Below are 19,909 nucleotides of genomic sequence, written 5' to 3' on the forward strand. Positions count from 1 at the left end.
CTAAACTAATCTGGTTTCATTCATTCAAGATTTCATTAGAAAAGAGACAATAGGGATACCCTTAGTATTTGATATAATACTACAGTAATTATATATAAAGTGAGAAAATGAAGAGACAAGGGGAAAATACTAAAAATTGGTAGACAGGAACTCAAGATAATTTTGAGATTTCTGTATTTTATTTCGAGTAAAATAAAATCTGTTTTGGATCAATCATTATACTTAATGAAAATTTTAACTAATGTTTTCTGCCATGTTAAATAATTATCTTACAATTTATTATCAACTCAGTTTCAAGCCATTTGATTCTTTGAAATTTAAGGTCTTCTTGGGGAATAAGACAGAGATTTTCAAATGACCCCAATATTTTCCTGGATGGAATCATGATTCAGAAAGATTTAGTGAGAACCTGACCTATCCCAAATCCTAACCAGATCCATTGTGTCTGAGAATGGAATCCAAATGATACATGGAATAAATCTCATTATTGCAAAAATTACTAAGTTGCAGGGTTAAACAAAGAAAAAACAAAGTCTCCAAGCCAAAGAAAATAGGTTTATTGAGAAAGGGATCTCACAATAAAGCTGGTCTCAGGTCTAGGACCCAAAGACCTGGAGCCCCAGGATCCATGGATATTTATACACAATAACTCCTCCCACAATTTAAACACATCCCAAGTGGAATATGTACAATAAGTATGAAGTAAAGAGAAAGAAACCATCAGCCTCTCATCATCCAAGTGGCTAGGTCATTGGATTTCATTCTTCCACCTAAGACGATGCCACCTTGGTAGCTGGCCACCTAGGTGGAATCCACTGGGGCCTGGTTTCCACTAGTTTAGAAACCAGATGATTGCAAGCCAAAAAGATAAATGTCAGTTAGATAGTTTCTATACCAGATGGCCATATAGCACTTGCATTTGCTCTACTAGTACCTGTCTTACTTCCTTCATTATTATTTGCTTAAGCTACTTAAAGAATACATAAACATGTTCAATCACAGTTTGTAGTCTATAAACTGATTATTACCATAGTTAAATCACTCATATCTAAGGAGGGGGGAAAATCTCACTCACATTATCAAACGAGACATAAACATGGAGACCTATACTCACCAAAGGTGCTTGCCACTGTCAGTCATAATGCCTATTCTAGAAGTCCAAATGGAAGAGCAATTCCATAGATCAAATGGGATATTTGTAATTGACTTAGCCCAGTGCCTTGTACATAAAAGGCACTTAATAAGTGCCTGGTATCCCCCTGTTCTTCCCATAGAGTGGACAGGTGACCCTTATTTGCATCTAGCTAAGATTGATTGAAATGAAAACAGAACACTTTTTCCTTAAGATTCATAGTCACGGGGCGGCTAGGTGGTGCAGTAGATAAAGCACCGGCCCTGGATTCAGGAGTTCCTGAGTTCAAATCCGGCCTCAGACACTTGACACTTACTAGCTGTGTGACCTTGGGCAAGTCACTTAAGCCCCATTGCCCCGCAACAAAAAAAAAAAAAAAAAAGGAAAAAAAGAAAAGATTCATAGTCACTCAAAAAAGGATGACCAATAATCCACACAGGGAAAATTAAGTAAAGAGTATGTATTTATCAGATAATGACATGTAGTTACAAAGACAACTATTGAGCTAGTTCATTTATATCCTAGCTTATTAAACTGTAGGTTGTGACCCCATATAGGGTCACATAACTAAAGGTGGGGGTTATAAAAAATTTGACAACAGTAATAGTTTATGTATACCTTCTATTTTATATACCTATATACCTAGGGTCATGTAAAAATTTCTCAGGTGAAAAGGGGCTACAAGTGAAAAAATTTTAAGAAGCCCTGATCTATATGACATATAGATGTAAAGAGATGAATACACTCACATGTATTTGTAACATATGTAATATTTGTTTTGAAGAAGATAGTTGATATTTTCAGTTTCTGATATTAATACTTTCATGGGACAACTCTTCTTAAGAAGGCAAGACATTCTTTTGATGTCATTTCTTAGTAAGGAGCATATTTTGTCTACAATAAGAAATCCAATTGATACTTAAGGGCTTTCATTTTTATTTTACTAGGGTTGCATGAGATTAATTAAAATGGGGCATGAAAGGTCACAAAAATGCTAGACCTACATCCAGCTAAATTGCTTGTATCCTTTGTCTTTGGGGTAACGTGGAGATATCTCTCTGAACAATTTTCGTTTTTTGGATACTTCTTTTTTCCTAAAATATACACTGCAAAGTCTCACAGCTGTATCTGCATTCTAGGACAAAAGTACAGGAAGTAAATCCTTCTTATAAATCTGTGTATTCCAAACTTTGTGTTAATGAAATGTAAAAGATATCCAAATAAAGAATGGACTGCTTTGGATAGTAATAGATTTCACCTCCATAATACTCTGAAAATGGGCAGATTGACCACTAGTTGGGTATGTTATAGAGGTGAACTTTGTGCAGGTATGACTTCAAATGCTAGCATGTAGTCCTGTCTTTGAAAGCAGGGACTAGGTTTATTTATTTGTTTATTTGTTTGTTTGTTTGTTTACTTATTTATTTTTTCACACGTATAACTTGTATCAGATTGACTAGTGTCTCAGGGAAGGGGGGAGGGAGGGATAGAATTTGAAACTCAAAACTTCAAAAAACCACAAATGTTAAAAATTGTTTTAACATGTAATTGAAGAAAAATAATTTTTTAAAAAATAAATTCTAGGGGCAGCTAGGTGGTGCAGTGGATAAAACACTGGCCTTGGATTAAGGAGTACCTGAGTCCAAATCTGGCCTCAGACACTTGACACTTACTAGCTGTGTGATCCTGGGCAAGTCACTTAACCCTCATTGCCCTGCAATAAATAGATAGATAGATAGATAGATAGATAGATAGATAGATAGATAGATAGATAGATAGATAGATAGATAGATAGATAGATAAATTGACTGAAACAGAGGAACTATGCTGACACAGTAGGTAGAAGACTGGCTTTAGATTAAGAGAGATCTAGGTTCAAGTCTTGCCCTTGATACTATCTACATGACCAATGGTCAATTACAGATGAGTTTCCTCATAAGTAAAATGGATATTGCATTAACTACTTCACATATTTGTTGCAAGTTTCAAATGAAGGGAGGGGAAAATAAGCATTTACAAAGTGCCTATTATGTGTGAATCACTGTGTTGTGCACTTTACAAATATCATCTTATTTGATACAACAGCCCTGAAAGGTAGGTGCTGTTATTATCCCCATTTTTCAATTGAGGAAACTGAGGCAAATGGAGATTAAGTGACTTACCCAGGATTATATACCTAGTAGGTATCTAAGGCCAAATTTTTCTGACTCCAGGCCCAGCACTCTATTCACTGTGCTACCAGCTCCAGCTGCCTGAGATAATAAATGTGATATTCTTTTCAAATTTTAAAACACCCTAGGAAATATCACATGAAATTGATTTAGATTGATTTAAAACACCCTATGAAATATCACTATTATTACTTATTCATTCCTCTTTCTTTCTCTGAAGTATAGTTAGAAATGATTCTTGGATTAATCACTATACTACTATTACTGTTTTATATTCAACATTCTTGGAATATTAAACAGGTAAATAAAATAATTGGCTTTTATAGTTTAAACAATGTATTATCCATAATTGTACGTTAATCCATAAACGATAGGGGCAGCTAGGTGGTGCAGTGCATAGGGTACTGGCCCTGGAATCAGGAGGACCTGAGTTAAAATTCAGTCTCAGACACTTGACACTTACTAGCTGTGTGACCCCAAGCAAATCACTTAAGCCCAAGTGCCTCAAACAACTTGCCACTGGACCCAGATTACTCCAGAGGAGAGAGTAAGGCTGGTGACTTTGCACAGCCCTCCCCTCACTTAATTCTAATTCACTGCAAGTCATGACATCACCTCCCGACACCATGATCCTCTTCCAGAACGAAGGACAAAAAAAAAGAAAAAAAAACTCCATGAAAGATAGCGAGTTTCTAATGTACAAATCTAGGCCTCGGGTCATGTCTTGTTAGGTATTTTATTAGGTACATCACCTCCATCTAGAGGTCAACTATTTTCAGTTACATTGATGAAGTCAATGGTATGGACCCCTTACTAATTCTGGCTATCACACAGTAAAATGATGTCTGATTTCTTTTTCTAAAAACATTTCTGCAGGGTTATTTTTTCTTCTATTTATCACCTATTCTTAGAATGTCTATCAATCCTCTTTAGCTTTTTAGTGAGAAAGTGGTATTCTTTTTATAGCTATCTTACATTGACTGGGTTTGGTGAATATTGTACAAGCATTTGCTAGGATAGTTTCTAATTCTGTTAAGGTCCAATTTATAGTTCCAAAAGTGTATGTTAAGTTCTGGTATTGCGTAGCTTTTAATTGCTCTAAATGTGTTGTTATTTACCTTTGATTTCAGGATGTCTGTAATTATCTAACTGTATTTAGCCACAGTCTTCTCTTTAATGTCTTTATACTTATTGTGTCGTTCACTAGATTAGATCAAGATATTTGTAGTTATTACTCTTGTCTTTTTGCTCAATACAACCTCAAGATTCACAGTTGGTGCCTTCAGTCTCTAGTATTCTTTGGCCATTAAGAATTTTTGCACTTATCAAGTAGAGATTCTATTTTTATTTCATTGGAGGATTCCATGTGTTGAAGGAGCTACTAATGTATTTTTCTGTGGAAACATATGGCTTGATATTATCCATGTAATCGATCAAGTGATTCATAAGATATTTTGATTCTCTCTTATTTTGGAAGCTATATTCAGTTCTGTTTAGGAGAGGTGATCATGAATTTAAGGCTAGGAGGAACAATAATATACTTAAACTATCTGCTGTTCTAAACATTATTGTGTTGGTAGCATGTTTTAAATAAAGAATGAATGTCCATGAATGTAAAAATTCTAACAAAATCACAAGTTGTTTATTTTATATATTTGTAGTATACAAATAAGTCATGAGCATGGAATTTATCAAAAGGCTTTGTGATAATCAATAAATATCATTATAAGTATTAACAACTTTTTGGCATCTTGCTCAATACTTATTGAATCACTAAGTTACTTTCATCTTCCTAACCTCGACCCTACACAGGCCCTTAAATTTTTTTCCACACCCTTTTTGTTCCTAAGTCAGTGTATTAGTTTAAGAATTTCCATAACTTTTTAGTAATACAGATTATACATTCTTTGTATGAGGTACACAAATATAAATTTTAGTAAAATGTTTTGCTAATAATTTATAATTATTGTTTTTGTTATATAGTCTTTGATTATTCTTGAGATTTAATAGACCCAAAGGTAACCCAATATTTTCCAAAATGCCTGTTAAAAAAGGAGTCATTGTTCATTAAAGGCAAATAGAAAAGGCAGGATTTTTATTTGGTAACTATTTCTGGAAAATGAGTAGGAAGAAACAATTTCCTTGCCATAATCCCTTGAAATGTTGCCAGTAATGTCTCATTTCCTTCTTTCCCCCTGACATGTGGAGTTTGGAGAATTCTTTAATATGATTAGTCTGCCACTTCTCCATCACTATGCAACAGTATAGGTTGAGTTTGTGCTGTCCTTATTTGAAAGTTAGACCTGTTTGCTATTTGAACACACATAGAATGCATGATTGAGTTCACTTTTTGGTCTTTTTTTAAAAATGAAACCCTTTTATGAAATGTTAAAAGAAGAGTCTGGAGCTACCATTCGAATTTATAAAATCTGAATAGGTAAGTGCTTGCCTATTCACTGAGTCAATCAGTCTCCCATAAACCATGTAAAGAACTTTCATCCTAGTAAAATGGTTTCATCATCTATAAAATGCAAAGGTTGGGATTAGCTGAACTCCCAGGTCCTTCCAGATCTAAAATTATATGAGTTTAACATTCAGCAAAGTACAGTTTCCTTTTTCTGAAACTTAAAGTGTTTTGTAATTTTTCTTTTTCTACTGATGCCTCTAATTTCAGGTTTATTCATCACATTTTATTCTTTATCTATAATTTCAATAATTAACCAAATGAATTGACTTTTCTTTATTATTGCACTTTGTATACAACTCTACTTTCTCAAAATCCCTCTCAATATGACACTCTCCTTCATAAGATTGCCAAAACCATTACTGACGGAGCATGCAACATTCCATACTTATAACTCTTTACCTCTCTAATCGATGGACAGATGTATGTTTTAGCATCAGTAATTTGAAACCAATATTGATCGCTGGATCAATAACAAGTTCTGTCATCTTTTGGTCTTGTCTTCATATGTTTTATCATAGCAATTTTGTATATAATTCTGGTTCTTCTTTCTTCACTCTACATCGATCCGTAGAAGTCTCTCTTTTTAAACAAGGTCACCACCTACTTTTCCAATTTTTTTTTCTTTAGTCTCTTACCTACACTTTATGGCTAGGCCAGATTGGCTCTTTTTGTGCTGCCTCACACAGAGCACACTGCACCCATGCTTTTCAAGGGTTGTCTCATGTTTAGGATATACTTCCACCTCTCTTCCTCCTATTTCCTTCAAAACTACTAAAACATCGCCTTCCATGTGAAGCCTTTCCTGATAACAATTTCAGTTGCCCTCTCTCCAAAAAGGTTTTTTTAGATTTATTTTGCATATACTCATCTATGCATAGACATGTTGTCTCCCTCATAGAATCCATGTTCCAGGATGGAGGCGACTATTTCATTTTTGTCTTTCTATTCGCAGGACCTATCACAGTATTGGTACATAATGAGTTCTGAATAATAAATTGATTGTTTGGTTCTCTGAATTCCTCATATCTGTCACTTTTCACAACAACAACAAAAAAAAATCCACTACTTTCATATACTACAATGTATTTGTTGCTGTTGAATCATTTCAGTCATGTCTATCCCTTCATGGCCTCATTTTGGAGTTTTCTTAGCAAAGATGCTGGAGTGGTTTGCCATTTCCTTCTCTAGCTCATTTTACAGATGAAGAGACTGAAGCAACGAGTGTTAAGTGAGTTGCCCAGGGTCACACAGCTAGTGTCTGAGGCCAGATTTGAACTCATGAAGATGAGTCTTCCTGATTCCAAGACCAAAGCTCTATCCACAATGCCACCAAACTGCCCTAAAACATAGTCATTTCCTAGTTGATGGTCACCTACTTTGTGTAAGAATTTGTTGTTTGGTTGTTTTTTTTTCCACAACAAAAAGTGGTGCTAGGAATATTGTAATATACTTGGGTCTTTTCTTTCTGGCACTGACCTTTTGGGTGTACATGCCAGTGTTAGGATAGATGGATCAAAGTATATTAACAATTTAGTAACTTTTCTCACTTACTATCAAACTGATATCAAGAATGGTTAGACTGGCAGGGGTGGGGGGTGTGGCTAGGTGGCACAGTGGATAAAGCACTGGCCCTGGATTCAGGAGTACCTGAGTTCAAATTCGGCCTCAAAACACTTGAAACTTGCTAGCTGTATGACCCTGGGCAAGTCACTTAACCCCCATTGCCCTGCAAAAAAAAAAAATTGGTTAGACTAAGAAACAGAATCATGTTAAATCAACAAGTATTTATGAAGTGCCCACTATGTGCCAGGCACTATGCTATGCACATATTAGTGTGCCTGTATTCCATAGCAACTTCAACACTGACAATTTTTATCTTTTCTAATGGAAAAGAATAGAAAAGTGCTTATCAAGTATTTACTGTATACCAACAAATTTCCTAAGCAGTAATGGTACAAATAGAAAAGAGAGCGATTCCTTGTTCTCAAGTAATTCACAATCCAATTAGGAAAAACAACGCATAAAGGAAGTATGACTTCATGAAAAATGAAGGGGCCCATTGTTACTTAGTTCTAGCCAGAAAAGGATCAAGGTATATGGCATGGTCCTCCATATCTTGGTGAGGAATGGCAAGGCAGATGGCATCCAAGCAATGACTATTGGGAAGGGGAGAAAGGGATAAAGGCCAAAAGATCAGCATACAGTGAGGTTCTGCGTTACTTCCTTTTTTTTTTTTTTTTTTGCACAGGGCAATGGGGGTTAAGTGACTTGCCCAGGGTCACACAGCTAATAAGTGTCAAGTGTCTGAGGCCAGATTTGAACTCAGGTACTCCTGAATCCAGGGCCGGTGCTTTATCCACTGCACCACCTAGCCACCCCCGGGTTACTTCCAACAGAAGTGTGAATGTGGGTTGGGGCCAGTTAATTTAATGGATATAAGGCGATACCTCAAATTTTTTCTTTTATTGTATTTCTTTTATTATGGAACATTTTTTATGTTTTTAGAATAAACTGCATTTCTTCCTTTGAAAACTGTGCCTATTTTTTGCCACTGTTACTGGGGAATGGCTCTTGGTCTTATAAATGTTTGACAATCCTTTATATGTCTTTACATATCTTCAATTTCAAAAATCATCTTAAATCTTTTTTTCTCCCCTTCTCTATAGTTCGAAAGTCATTTTCTTTGATAGACAAAAGAGATGAACAATTTGAATGGTATAGTTTTACTTTTACTTAGTGTCAAAGTGCATTGTTGCTTCTACCACCAAAAGTAGGGAAAACCTCGCTCAGTTTATCTAATGCAACACTTATTCAATGATTTAAAACTAGGTAAGAAATGAGGCAAAAGATGGACTAGTTTGCCTACTTAAAAAAAAAAATCAAACTGGGAGGGAAAGACCCTCAGGATATGTGCAAACTGACAGAATCAACCCATTACAAAAGGTGATGATCACTCCTGGTCCTCCTCTAAACTCTTTTCCCTTCCAACAGAGTTCCTGTTCCTGTACTCTGAAAGAAAAGTAGAAACCCCAATCCCCCTTAAACACACATGCACCATGCCCTATTATCACTGCTCTAGTCAGAAGGACTAATAAATTATTATTATAATAATAATGTTTTGAGAGCCACTAGTATACGATAGAAGTATGAACATGACAAGAAGTTATTTGTCTGGAGCTTTGTAGTTTAATATTGAATTAAATTGTTAGCTTGTTTCTTTGAATTACCCATAACTCCTAGGACAATGCTTTTACAAAGATGTGCTTAGCCAATGAATGAATGAATGAAATCAAACACATCCCTGATAGGACATTTTGTCATAATCAATAAATTTCATGTTTATTCTTCAGAAATAAAAAACATTTTCAGTTTTCTTCCTAAGGGTTTAAATTATATTATCGTTGTTTATGTACTGTGGTGTGAACTTTTCCCCACTTGATGCTAAAAATCAAAATAGCATAAAATCCTTACAGACTATTGCGTATTTTGACTTTATATCAGATAATGAATGCATTGGGCATCTACCTAAAATAAAATATACTAATAACTCTATTCCCCTTTTTTTTGGAGGTTGAGACAAAAACAATGTTATCCCTCTGAGGAAATGTGATGTTTATTTTTTTTCATTCATTTACCTTTTGCAGATAGATTCTGATGACACAATTACAATGGAGGACCAGATTGTCCTCCTCCTGAAGGCTAAGGGGCAATGTGAACTGAACATCACCACTCAGCAACAGGATGGAGGTAAGGAGATTCAAAATTCTTCTGTGTTATCTTAGAATACACACAAGTTGCAGGCTTCCCTTCAGTCTCCTTAAAGTGGTAGATGAGGGGCAGCTAGGTGGCACAGTAGATAGAACACTGGCCTTGGACTCAGGAGGACCTGAGTTCAAATCTGGCCTTAGACACTTGACACTTACAAGCTGTGTGACCCTGGGCAAGTCACTTAACCCCAATTGCCTCACCCAAAAAAAAAAGTGGTAGATGAAAACCTTAAAACTAGGTTCTCATTAGTAAATAATATATACAGTTTAGATTTCTACTTTAGGTTCAGTGATAATAAGAAAAACTGGTAATTTGCAGGCCTACCAAGAGGCCACAAAATTATCTGATAAATATTTTAGGTATGATTAAACCTGATTTATGAAGGGTTGGGGGAATTTATATTTTTAAATAAGGAAACTTTTAAAATTCCTAAATACCTACATATGCTTTTGGGAGGCAGGGTGTGTGAAAAGGTATTGAGTGATAAGCATCTCTATGTTATAGATACTATGTGAACTGGGGAAGCCCCACCTCTTCTTCTTAATTGATATGTGATCTTGAGCAATCTTGTGATCTTAATCTCTCTAAAGCTTTGTTTTCACTTCTGTGTCATTATTTTGTCATTTTTCAATTGAGTCTAATTCTACATGACCCCTTTCTTGGCAAAGATACTGGAGTGGTTTGCTATTTCCTTCTCCAGCTGGTTATACACATGACAGAGGCAGCTAGGTAGCATAGAGGATAAAGCACTGTCCCTGAAGTTAGGAGGACCTGAGTTCAAATTTCACCTCAGACACTTTATGACCCTGGGCAAATCACTTAACTCAAATTGTCTTAAACATCTGGAGCCATCTCCAGTTGTCCTGAGATATCTATATCTGTAGATGTAGATATAGATATAGATGTAGATATAGATATAGATGTAGATATAGATATAGATATAGATACAGATATAGATACAGATATAGATATAGATATATTGCCACTGAACCCAGATGGCTATGGAGAAGAAAGTGAGGTTGGTAACCTTGCATAGCCCTCCCTCACTTAAATCCAATTCACTGCAAGTCATGATATCACAGATATCATGATCCTCTTCAAGAATGAAGAACAAACAACAACAGATGAGGAAACTGAAACAGTTAAGTGACTTGCCCATGATCATACAGCTAGTAAATGTCTGAGACCAGATTGGGACTCAAATGTTCCTGATTCCAAGCCCAACATTCTATCCACTATTTCTCCTGACTGCCCTTTTACATCTGTAAAATTGAGATAATGAAATAATCTCAAAGGGTTATGAAGATCAAGTGGAACCATCATTGTATGTAAAAACATATTTATACTATATGGTACATTATGAGAGGAAATCATTAAGGGCATAATTTAAAATTCTAGAAAAAGATACTTTTTAAAAAGAAATCTTTCTGTACCTAGAAAAACTAAGACATAAGTAAATGTGGGTAAATTTTAGGCTAATTTTAACAGGCATTTTTCTCATCATCTCTCCCACTCCTGCCTCAATTTAATCCTCTGTAAAATGAGAGGGTTAATAGAGCCAATACAGGACCATATCAGCATGAAAACAATTCAGCTTGAGGTATAAGAGGAGATAAGGCTAGAACAGTGCCCAGGAAGTGTGCCATTCAGGAAAGACATAAGAACAGGGAAAGGAAGGAGATGGAAATGAAGGAGAGGGGAAGGGGTAGTGCAGCTGGGGAGGGAAGAGAAGGGAACATTTATTAAGTGCATACTATGTGCCATGCACTGTGCTAAGCACTTTAAAATATTGTTTTATTTGATAATCAGAGGACTGATAAAGAAGCATTCTTCCTTCCTCATGGCCATGGGGCTGTGCTTCACTCTAATCCCAGTATAACATACCTTTCCTGCCAACCTTCTTTTTTTTTAATTGAATAGAATTTTATTTTCCAAAATATATGTAAAAACAAATTTTTACATCAAGTTTTAAAACTTTTGTGTTCCAACTTCTCTTCCTCCCTCCCTTCCCAAACCCTACCCACAAGAACTCAAACAATTCAAAATAAGTTATACATGAGTAGCCATGGACAACATTCCCACATTAACTAGGTTGTGAGAGAAAACAGTTAAAAAACAAAACTTCAGATTAAGGAATTGTCAAAGAAAAAAATGTTTTAAAGGTGTTTCCATCTGTTTTTAGATACTATCAGTTCTTTCTCTGTAGATGGGTTGCCATTTTCATAAGTCCTTCAGGGTTATATTGAATCATTGCCTTGCTGAAAATAGTCTCTTGCTTCCCAGCAGATCATTTTACACTATTGCTGTTATTTTGTATACAGTACATTTCACTCTGCTTCAGTTCATATAGGTCTTTTCAGGTTTTTCTGATAGTATCCTGTTCATCATAATCTGTATATGATACTTTAAACTTAATGGAGAATTTTCTTTATAATAGCCCAGCATTTTGCCACTATAATCAATCATCATAACTATTTCCCTCCATCCTATTCCCTTCCCATGATATTTACTCTATTTTCTATCTTCTTTTAACCTATTCTCCCTCAAAAGTGTTTTACTTCTGACTGTCCCCTCCCCCACTCTGCACTCCCTTTTTTCACCCTTCCCTCCTTATCCTCTTCCCCTCCTACTTTCCTGTAGGGTTAAATAGATTACTCCTCCCAATTGGGTGTGAATGTTATTCCCTCCTTGATCCCACTCTGATGAGATTAAGATCTTTAAGCTAATTCTGTGTTCTAAATTTTTCTTCCTTCCTCCCTCCCTCCTCAACCCTCCCTATGAAATCAAGCACTTCAATATGTCATCCTTGTGCAGTAATGTAGAACATCTTCACCTGCCTCAAAAGTGTTTTGTTTTTTACTGCTCTCTCCCCCAATCTGTCCTTCCCTCCTTCCCTTCTTCTCCCCCCCTGCCCTGCCCCTTATCTCCTTCCCCTCCCTCAGGGTAAAAACATATTACTGTACCTACTTGAGTATGTATATTAGTCTCCCTTTAAGCCAATTCTGATGATATTAAGGTTCACTCACTCCCCAACTCCTTCTCCCTCTTCCCCTCCCCTCCATAAGCTTTTTTCTTGTTTCATTCATATGAACTACCTCTCCCCAGACCATCTCTCCCCTTCCCAGTTCCCCAGTCTATTCCTCCTATACCTCAACCCTGTTTTAAAGATGTCATCATGGGTTAGTTAGGTGGCACAGTGGTCAAAGCATCAGCCCTGGACCTAGGAGGCCCCAAGCCCAAATCCGGCCCCAGACATAAGACACCACACCCTGTTTGCCTCACAAAGAACAAAACATAAATGCTTTACAGATATCATCCCTTAATATTCAGTTCAGACCTGTGCCCTCTAAGTGTATTCCTTTAAGCTGCCCTAATGCTGGAAAGTTCTTATGAGTTTGAAGTATTATCTTCCCATGTAGAAATGTAAACAGTTTGATCTTTTAATATCCCTCATGAAGTCTTTTTCCTGTTTACCTTTTTATGCTTCTCAAGGGTCTTGTATTTGAAAGTCAAATTTTCTATTCAGTTCAGGTCTTTTCATCACAAATGCCTGAAAGTCCTCTTTTTCATTGAAGTCCCACTTTTTCCTCTGAAAGATTATCATAAATTTTGCTGGGTACATGATTCTTAGCTGTAGTCCCAGTTCCTTTGCCCTCTGGAATATCATATTCCATGCCCTCTGGTCCTTTAATGTAGATGCCGCTAGATTTTGTTTTATCCTTATTGGAGCTCCACAGCATTTAAATTCCTTTTTTCTAGCTGTTTGCAATATTTTCTTGATCTAGGAGCTCTGGAATTTGGCTATAATGTTCCTGGAGGTTTTCCTTTTGGGATCTCTTTCAGGAAGTGATCGGTGGATTCTTTCAATTTCTATTTTACCTTCTGCTTCTAGAATATCAGGGCAATTTTCCCTCACAATCTCTTGGAGGATGGAGTCTAGGCTCTTATTTTGGTCATGGTTTTCAGGTAGTCCAATGATTTTCAAATTATCTCTCCTCGATCTGTTTTCCAGGTCAGCTGTTTTTCCAAGAAGATACTTCATATCACCCTCTATTTTTTTATTCAGTTGGATTTGCTTTACTGTGTCTTGGTTTCTCATAAAGTCATGAGCTTCCATTTGTTCAATCCTAATTCTTAGGCAATTATTTTCTTGAGAGAGTTTTTCTATTTCTTTTCCCATTTGGCTTTTCAAACTGTTAACTTTTTTCTCATGACTGTCCTACATTGCTCTCATTTCTCTTTCTATTCTTTCCTCCATTTTTCTAAATCTTCCTTCTATCTCTCTTACTTTCTCTTCAAAGTCTCTTTTGAGTGCTTCCATGGCCTGAGACCAATTCATATTTTTCTTGGAAGCTTTGAATGTTGGAGCTTTGACTTTGTTATTATCTTCTTCTTCTGAGGGTGTATTGTGGTCTGCCTTTCCCCCAAAGAAGTTTGTGATGGTCTGCCACTTTCTCTGCCTACTCATCTTGGCTGACTATTTCTTGGCTTTTAACTCCTTCTTAAAGTGTAGTGCTGCTTCCAAGACATGCTGTTTGAGCTACAGCATGGCCCAGGGGTGATTGAGCTTCTTCTCAGCCTGCCTGGCCTGAGAGTAACCATGGCCACTTTCTCTTTGACCTGGAAACAGAAGTCTGATTGAACTCTGATTCTCTATGGTCAGAAGCTTGGTGTGCCTGTGCCCCTCCCCAACTGGGCCACCACCACTCGATTCAGCCCACTGGTTCAGAACCAGGGTGCTTCACCCTAACTCTATCAGAGACTGCCTCCACTTCACCCCAGCCTACTGCTGAACTCCCTTACCACTCCATGATCAGAACCTCAGAAGCTGCTGGTGCTGAAGACACTGAGGCACTCTGAAAGCACTATCTGTTCCTGGCTGGGTCCGGACTGTGAGCTGAGCTGTTCAGCCCTCTTTTGCTGAAAAATAGTCTCACTCTGTTCTTATGTGCATTAGGCTGCTCTGGGGTTTTGTTGTTGTTGTTGTTGTTGTTGTTGTTGTTGTTGTTGTTGTTTTACTGCATTATTTGAGCATGAGTGGATGGGATTAGCTGGAGCTTGTGGGAATCACAACCTCTCCTCTGCCATCTTGGCTTTGCCTCCTGCCTCCTACCAACCTTCTAAGCTGTCTTTGCCTGGAAAATGATCTCACCCTGTCCTTTTATGGGTTCTGCTGCTCCAGGAATTGTCTTATGGCATTATTTGGATGTTTTTGGAGTGATCATGTGGGGAGCTCTGAGAGATTACTGCCTTTCCTCTACCATCTTGGCTCCCAGGGATCCAGTTTTATTGGGAATTTGTTTTACTTGACTAGACATAATTTGTAAAGGAATTTTCTTTTCTTTTTTTTTTAATTTTGGGAGGGGAGAAGTAAAAAAAATAGGAGAGATGGTGATAGGATTGCCCCCTCCCCCCCAAAAAAGAAGAAAGAAAAGAAGGTCCTTGAAGTTGGGCGGTGTGGGGTGGGGTTCAGTGAGCATAAATATTCAAAAGTGAACAGAAGAAAGATTGGTAAACAGGATAGCTTTAAAAGCTACATGTTCAATTTATCATATAAGAAGAAAAAACAAGCTATATGTAATACAGATTCACAATTTCATTTAAATTTTTTCTGTAAAATGATCATTTGTAATTTCTTAAGTTCACTATGAAAAAAAAACACAAATAAAATTAAAGGGTTTGGCTCAATGAATTCTGAGGTTCCTTTTAACTATAATATGCCATGACTCTATGATCAGGTTATCTCGTGGCAAGTAACAAAAGTTTCCTTATTTGATTATGTTTACAAATTCAGATGGAAATTGAGAGAGGCTAATAGAATGAGAATCTGAATTAATGAAATGAAAAGAGGGAACTAAAACCATTTCATTTCTAATTTCTCTCAAGAAATTTTTACAAAAAGAAAAATTGAAACAAAATCTCAAACAAAGGAAACTGAATAGACATTTCAAGGATTTTAACATAATTATATTTTTACCATAGATTTAGATCTAGAAAAAAGATCATCTAGTTTAACCCCTTCATTCTACAGGAAAGGTTAAGTGACTTGCTGACAGTCACATGAATAGTAAGTGAAAGAGTTAGGCTTTGACCCAGAATCTTTGACTCCTAAGTCACTGCTTTCTCTTCTACTCTATTTAGACTACATACTATGATTACCAGAAATCATAATGGTACCAGTAAAAAAAAAAAATACCACTTACAAACACAGTCCTAACTTATCTTAAGGGAATAAAAGAAGCAAAGGTAGAGTGGATGTTCAACTCCTGAGGTCTTAGGATATATTTTTTTAATGCCACAGCTTAAAACCTTCTACTAATAATTAGTTTTTGTGCTGGCACATACAAAGATTTGGGTGTGATAATTAATGGCATTAATTTAGGAAGGAAGATCAGTAAGTCATTATACAATTAGTTATAAGAAGGAAACAATCCATTTTTCCCTTTTCCCAAGTAATGAAATAGTTTATTCTTACTATGTATGAAATGATGGTGACAGAAAAATATACTAATTAAAATTTATACTCAGGCAAGTATTTTCTATAAACTCTCTGAGAGATAGCAGCCTCAGTTATAGAAATACCTGATCTTTTTTATCAAAGGGTCAACATTAAAATGTGAAATTAAGTAATCTTGTCTGTTAATTCTTTTCTTTGAGGAGGAGTAATTATTTTCAGAAATAGATATTTCTAGGGTGAAAAAATTTAGCAAAGCCCTTTTGAGTATGTTAAGCATCACTAAAAAGGAATTGTTAGTTGTAATAACCATGTAATTAGCAAATAAAACAATAATTTGATTTAACATTTATTTGAAGGATAGCACCTTTAAGAATTCACATACAATTAACCCTGTGTAAAGTGCCTCTGCCAGAAAATTTCATATGTCTGAGTCATGTATGTTTAGTGGGGAAAATAGCAGATGGGAGATAAGCATAAGGAAATTTGATGGTATAGTAGATAGAAGGCTATACTTGGAGTTTAAAAGATCTGAGTTCAAATTAAGCCTCAAGGGGCAACTAGGTGGCACAGTAGAAAGAGCACCAGCCCTGGATTCAGGAGGACCTGAGTTCAAATACAGCCTCAGACACTTAACACTTACTAGCTGTGTGACCCTGGGCAAGTCACTTAACCCCAATTGCCTCACCAAATTAAGTCTCAAGCCCTTATTATCTGGATGACTTTGATCAAGTAATTTAATCTCTTTCTACCTCAGGTTTCTCATCTGTGAAAGGGAGATAATGATGACACCTACTTCATAAGTTTATTGACAGGATGTATTGAAACAAATGGCAAGTGCTTTGCAAACCTTAAAATGCAGTATAAATTCTATCGTTATTATCATTACAGGTATAATTCATATATATATATATATATATATATATATATATATATATATATATATATATGGTAGAAAAGATGTTAGATAATATAATATGGGTGTTATAAGATAAGTAAGTTACAAAGAATGAAAGAGAAAATATAATATTTTATGTAGGAAGAAAAATGAGCCTCCAGGGCAAGAGTTAAGGATGGAGGTTGTTACATCATAAGCAGTATTTTGAAAAAAAGCAATAAGTCCAGAGTGGGTGGAAATGATGAGAGCAGTTTATACAGCTGTACCAGTGGAAAGAGATGTAGGTGGGCTTGAGCACAGAGAAAGAAGCAGGAAGCAAGGTATAGAGGTCTGCTAAAGAAACATATTTTAGTTTGTGACACAGGATGTCACAACTTTTATTTTTAATAGGTAAGAATGAAGCTTTCTCTAAGAAAATTTTATTTTCTCATGGGGGAAAAAACCCTCCACTGTGAATATAGTCCCAGAAATAAAACCAAACCATTTTCTTAAGTTATTGTCCCAGAAATCAAGGTATATGTAAGAATGAACTATACGAGTAATATGACAGGTATCAAGGACCTATTTCCTCAGAAGCGGATAAAAAAGTAAGATGTTTCTTGCATGAGATTTGAGACTTCTGTAATTTAAAAATCTCTCTTTATTCCCCCTCCCCCATTAAGTTACAAGGCAAGCACAATGCTCCCTTCATTTTGAAATTCAAGCAGACCTACCTTAATTGCACTTTCCAGCAAACAATGTTAGTAAAACTCCAGTGTGTTGACTACCCAGAACTATAGGCTGGGGGGCAGCTAGGTGGCACAATGGATAAAGCACCATCCCTGGATTCAGGAGGACCTGAGTTCAAATCTGGCCTCAGACACTTAACACTAGCTGTGTGACCCTGGGCAAGTCATTTAACCCTCATTGTCCTGCAAAAAATGAAAAAAACAAACAAACAAAAACCATCAACATCCTATAGGCTGCTTCTTTATTTTAAATATTTGAAAGAATCGTTTTTAGTGAAATAGAAATTTTAAATGAAAATTAGACAATGTAGTAAAGTAGGTTATTGAGTTATTCGGGGGAAAGTTGTGGGTCCAAAATGTCTAAGGTGATGTGTTCTGATTTGAGAGATTTAAAGATGTTTAAAGTCTATTGGAAATTTACCCAAATTATCAGCAAGGACCCTGGGCTCAGACAAGGATAAAGCCTCTATCTTTGAAAAGAAATGTTAGACTCGATGGAATTGTTGAAATGATTAGCAAAAAGTTATGCCTGAGGGCAGCTAGGTGGCACAATGGATAGAGCACTGGCCCTGGATTCAGGAGGACCTGAGTTCAAATCTGGCCTCAGACACTTAACACTTACTAGCTGTGTGACCTTGGGCAAGTCACTTAACCCCAATTGGCTCACAAAAAAAAAAAAAGTTAGGCCTAGATCTTAAGTCCTAGGTGTGATGGTCAATTTTTCCCACCTGCCCTTTTTCCTGACATTTTGTTTATACTCTTGGAAAATAAAGAATTGGGATCATAGGTTGAGAGTAAGACAGGACCTTAAAGGTCATCCTTTCCAATTCACTCATTTGCATAAGGAAACTGAGGCCCAGACAGGTCAAGTAACTTGTTCTCAAGGTTACAAAATTAGTGAGCAATGTCCGGAAGCGTATCCAATGAACTGTCCAATAACTGAAGCTCCTCCGCCTGGGAAATATTTTGAAACCAGTGAGTCCTGTTTTAATTTCCATAACTCATATTAGGTAAGTTATTCAAGTATCGTTCATACTTACAACTATAAACGCATCTTCTTAGATATTTTATAAATACAACTTTCCATTCCTGCAAATATAAAGGTCTCAATGGTTCATGAACAAGCAGTGGGGAATAACTCTCAGAGTGAGAGCCATTTCAGAGTGAGAGGAGGACCAAGTGTGAGTATTTATAATATGTAACCCTAGGCTAATTCTTTAAGCATCCTGCTCTTCAGATTCTTTATCCACAAAATGGAAATAATAGCACTTGCTCTGCCTACCTAACAGGATCATTGGGGACAGCTTATTAAGTAACTGCTTAGTATGATATCTGCCTCATTCTAACACCCCAGTTTCTCTTATACACTACAATTCCCTGGGTTTTTATATGGTACTATAGGCTGTTGCACAAAACTGAAGACCTAGGTTTATATTGCCTAATGCTTTCATTCTCTTGTTCTTTCACCTTCTTTCCTGCTCTCCATTTCTTTTCTTTCAGTGGGAAATTGTTTTCCAGAATGGGATGGACTAATTTGCTGGCCCAGAGGGACAGTAGGGAAAATTCTAGCTGTCCCATGTCCTCCTTATGTTTATGACTTCAATCATAAAGGTATTGAACTCCAGAAATGGTTAATTTCTTTTTAAAAAAATAGCTCTGTCTATGTGATAGAACTGAGGGGAAATGATCAGATTAAATATATGTCCTTACATTTTTTTATATAGGAGTTGCATTCAGACGCTGTAACCCCAATGGGACCTGGGATTTTATGCACAGCTTAAATAAGACATGGGTCAATTATTCAGAATGCATCAACTACTTCCAACCAGAAAGCAGTACAAGAAAGGTATCTTGATGTTGAGTTTTTGAAATACATAGCACATTGACTTTTTGGGGGGCGCGGCAATGAGGGTTAAGTGACTTGCCCAGGGTCACACAGTTAGTAAGTCTCAAGTGTCTGAGGCCAGATTTGAACTCAGGTCCTCCTGAATCCAGGGATGGTGCTTTATCCACTGCACCACCTAGCTGCCCCCAAGCACCTTGACCTTTTGAACATTTTTTATATCACCCAATTATGTATATAACTCATTTTTCTTCTCCCTTCATTGAGAATATGGAAAACAAAGTAAGAGCAAGACCAGAGTCTTGGATTCCTCTTATTCAATTAAGCAGACATTTAGTGCCTACAATATATACAAATCACTGTTCTCCTAGATTCTGTCCTATCTGATACTGTCCATACGGGATGAGTTTGTTTTCTCTTTTATGCACTAGTCCCAGAGAACAGGACA

At 36.4% G+C, this 19,909-nt stretch overlaps 1 protein-coding gene across 1 annotated transcript in view; it reads left to right on the forward strand.

The window, feature by feature from the left end:
• Nucleotides 1-19,909, forward strand: part of PTH2R (parathyroid hormone 2 receptor) — a 121,526-nt gene that overhangs the window by 18,904 nt on the left and 82,713 nt on the right. Inside the window, exons 2-4 of the mRNA XM_043996247.1 lie at nt 9,415-9,517; nt 19,119-19,229; nt 19,343-19,464. Of these exons, the coding sequence (XP_043852182.1) occupies nt 9,415-9,517; nt 19,119-19,229; nt 19,343-19,464 (336 nt within the window). The remainder of the gene's footprint in view (nt 1-9,414; nt 9,518-19,118; nt 19,230-19,342; nt 19,465-19,909) is intronic.

This window comes from Dromiciops gliroides, chromosome 3 (genome assembly GCF_019393635.1).
Source record: "Dromiciops gliroides isolate mDroGli1 chromosome 3, mDroGli1.pri, whole genome shotgun sequence".
In the NCBI taxonomy this organism is placed as follows: domain Eukaryota; kingdom Metazoa; phylum Chordata; class Mammalia; order Microbiotheria; family Microbiotheriidae; genus Dromiciops; species Dromiciops gliroides.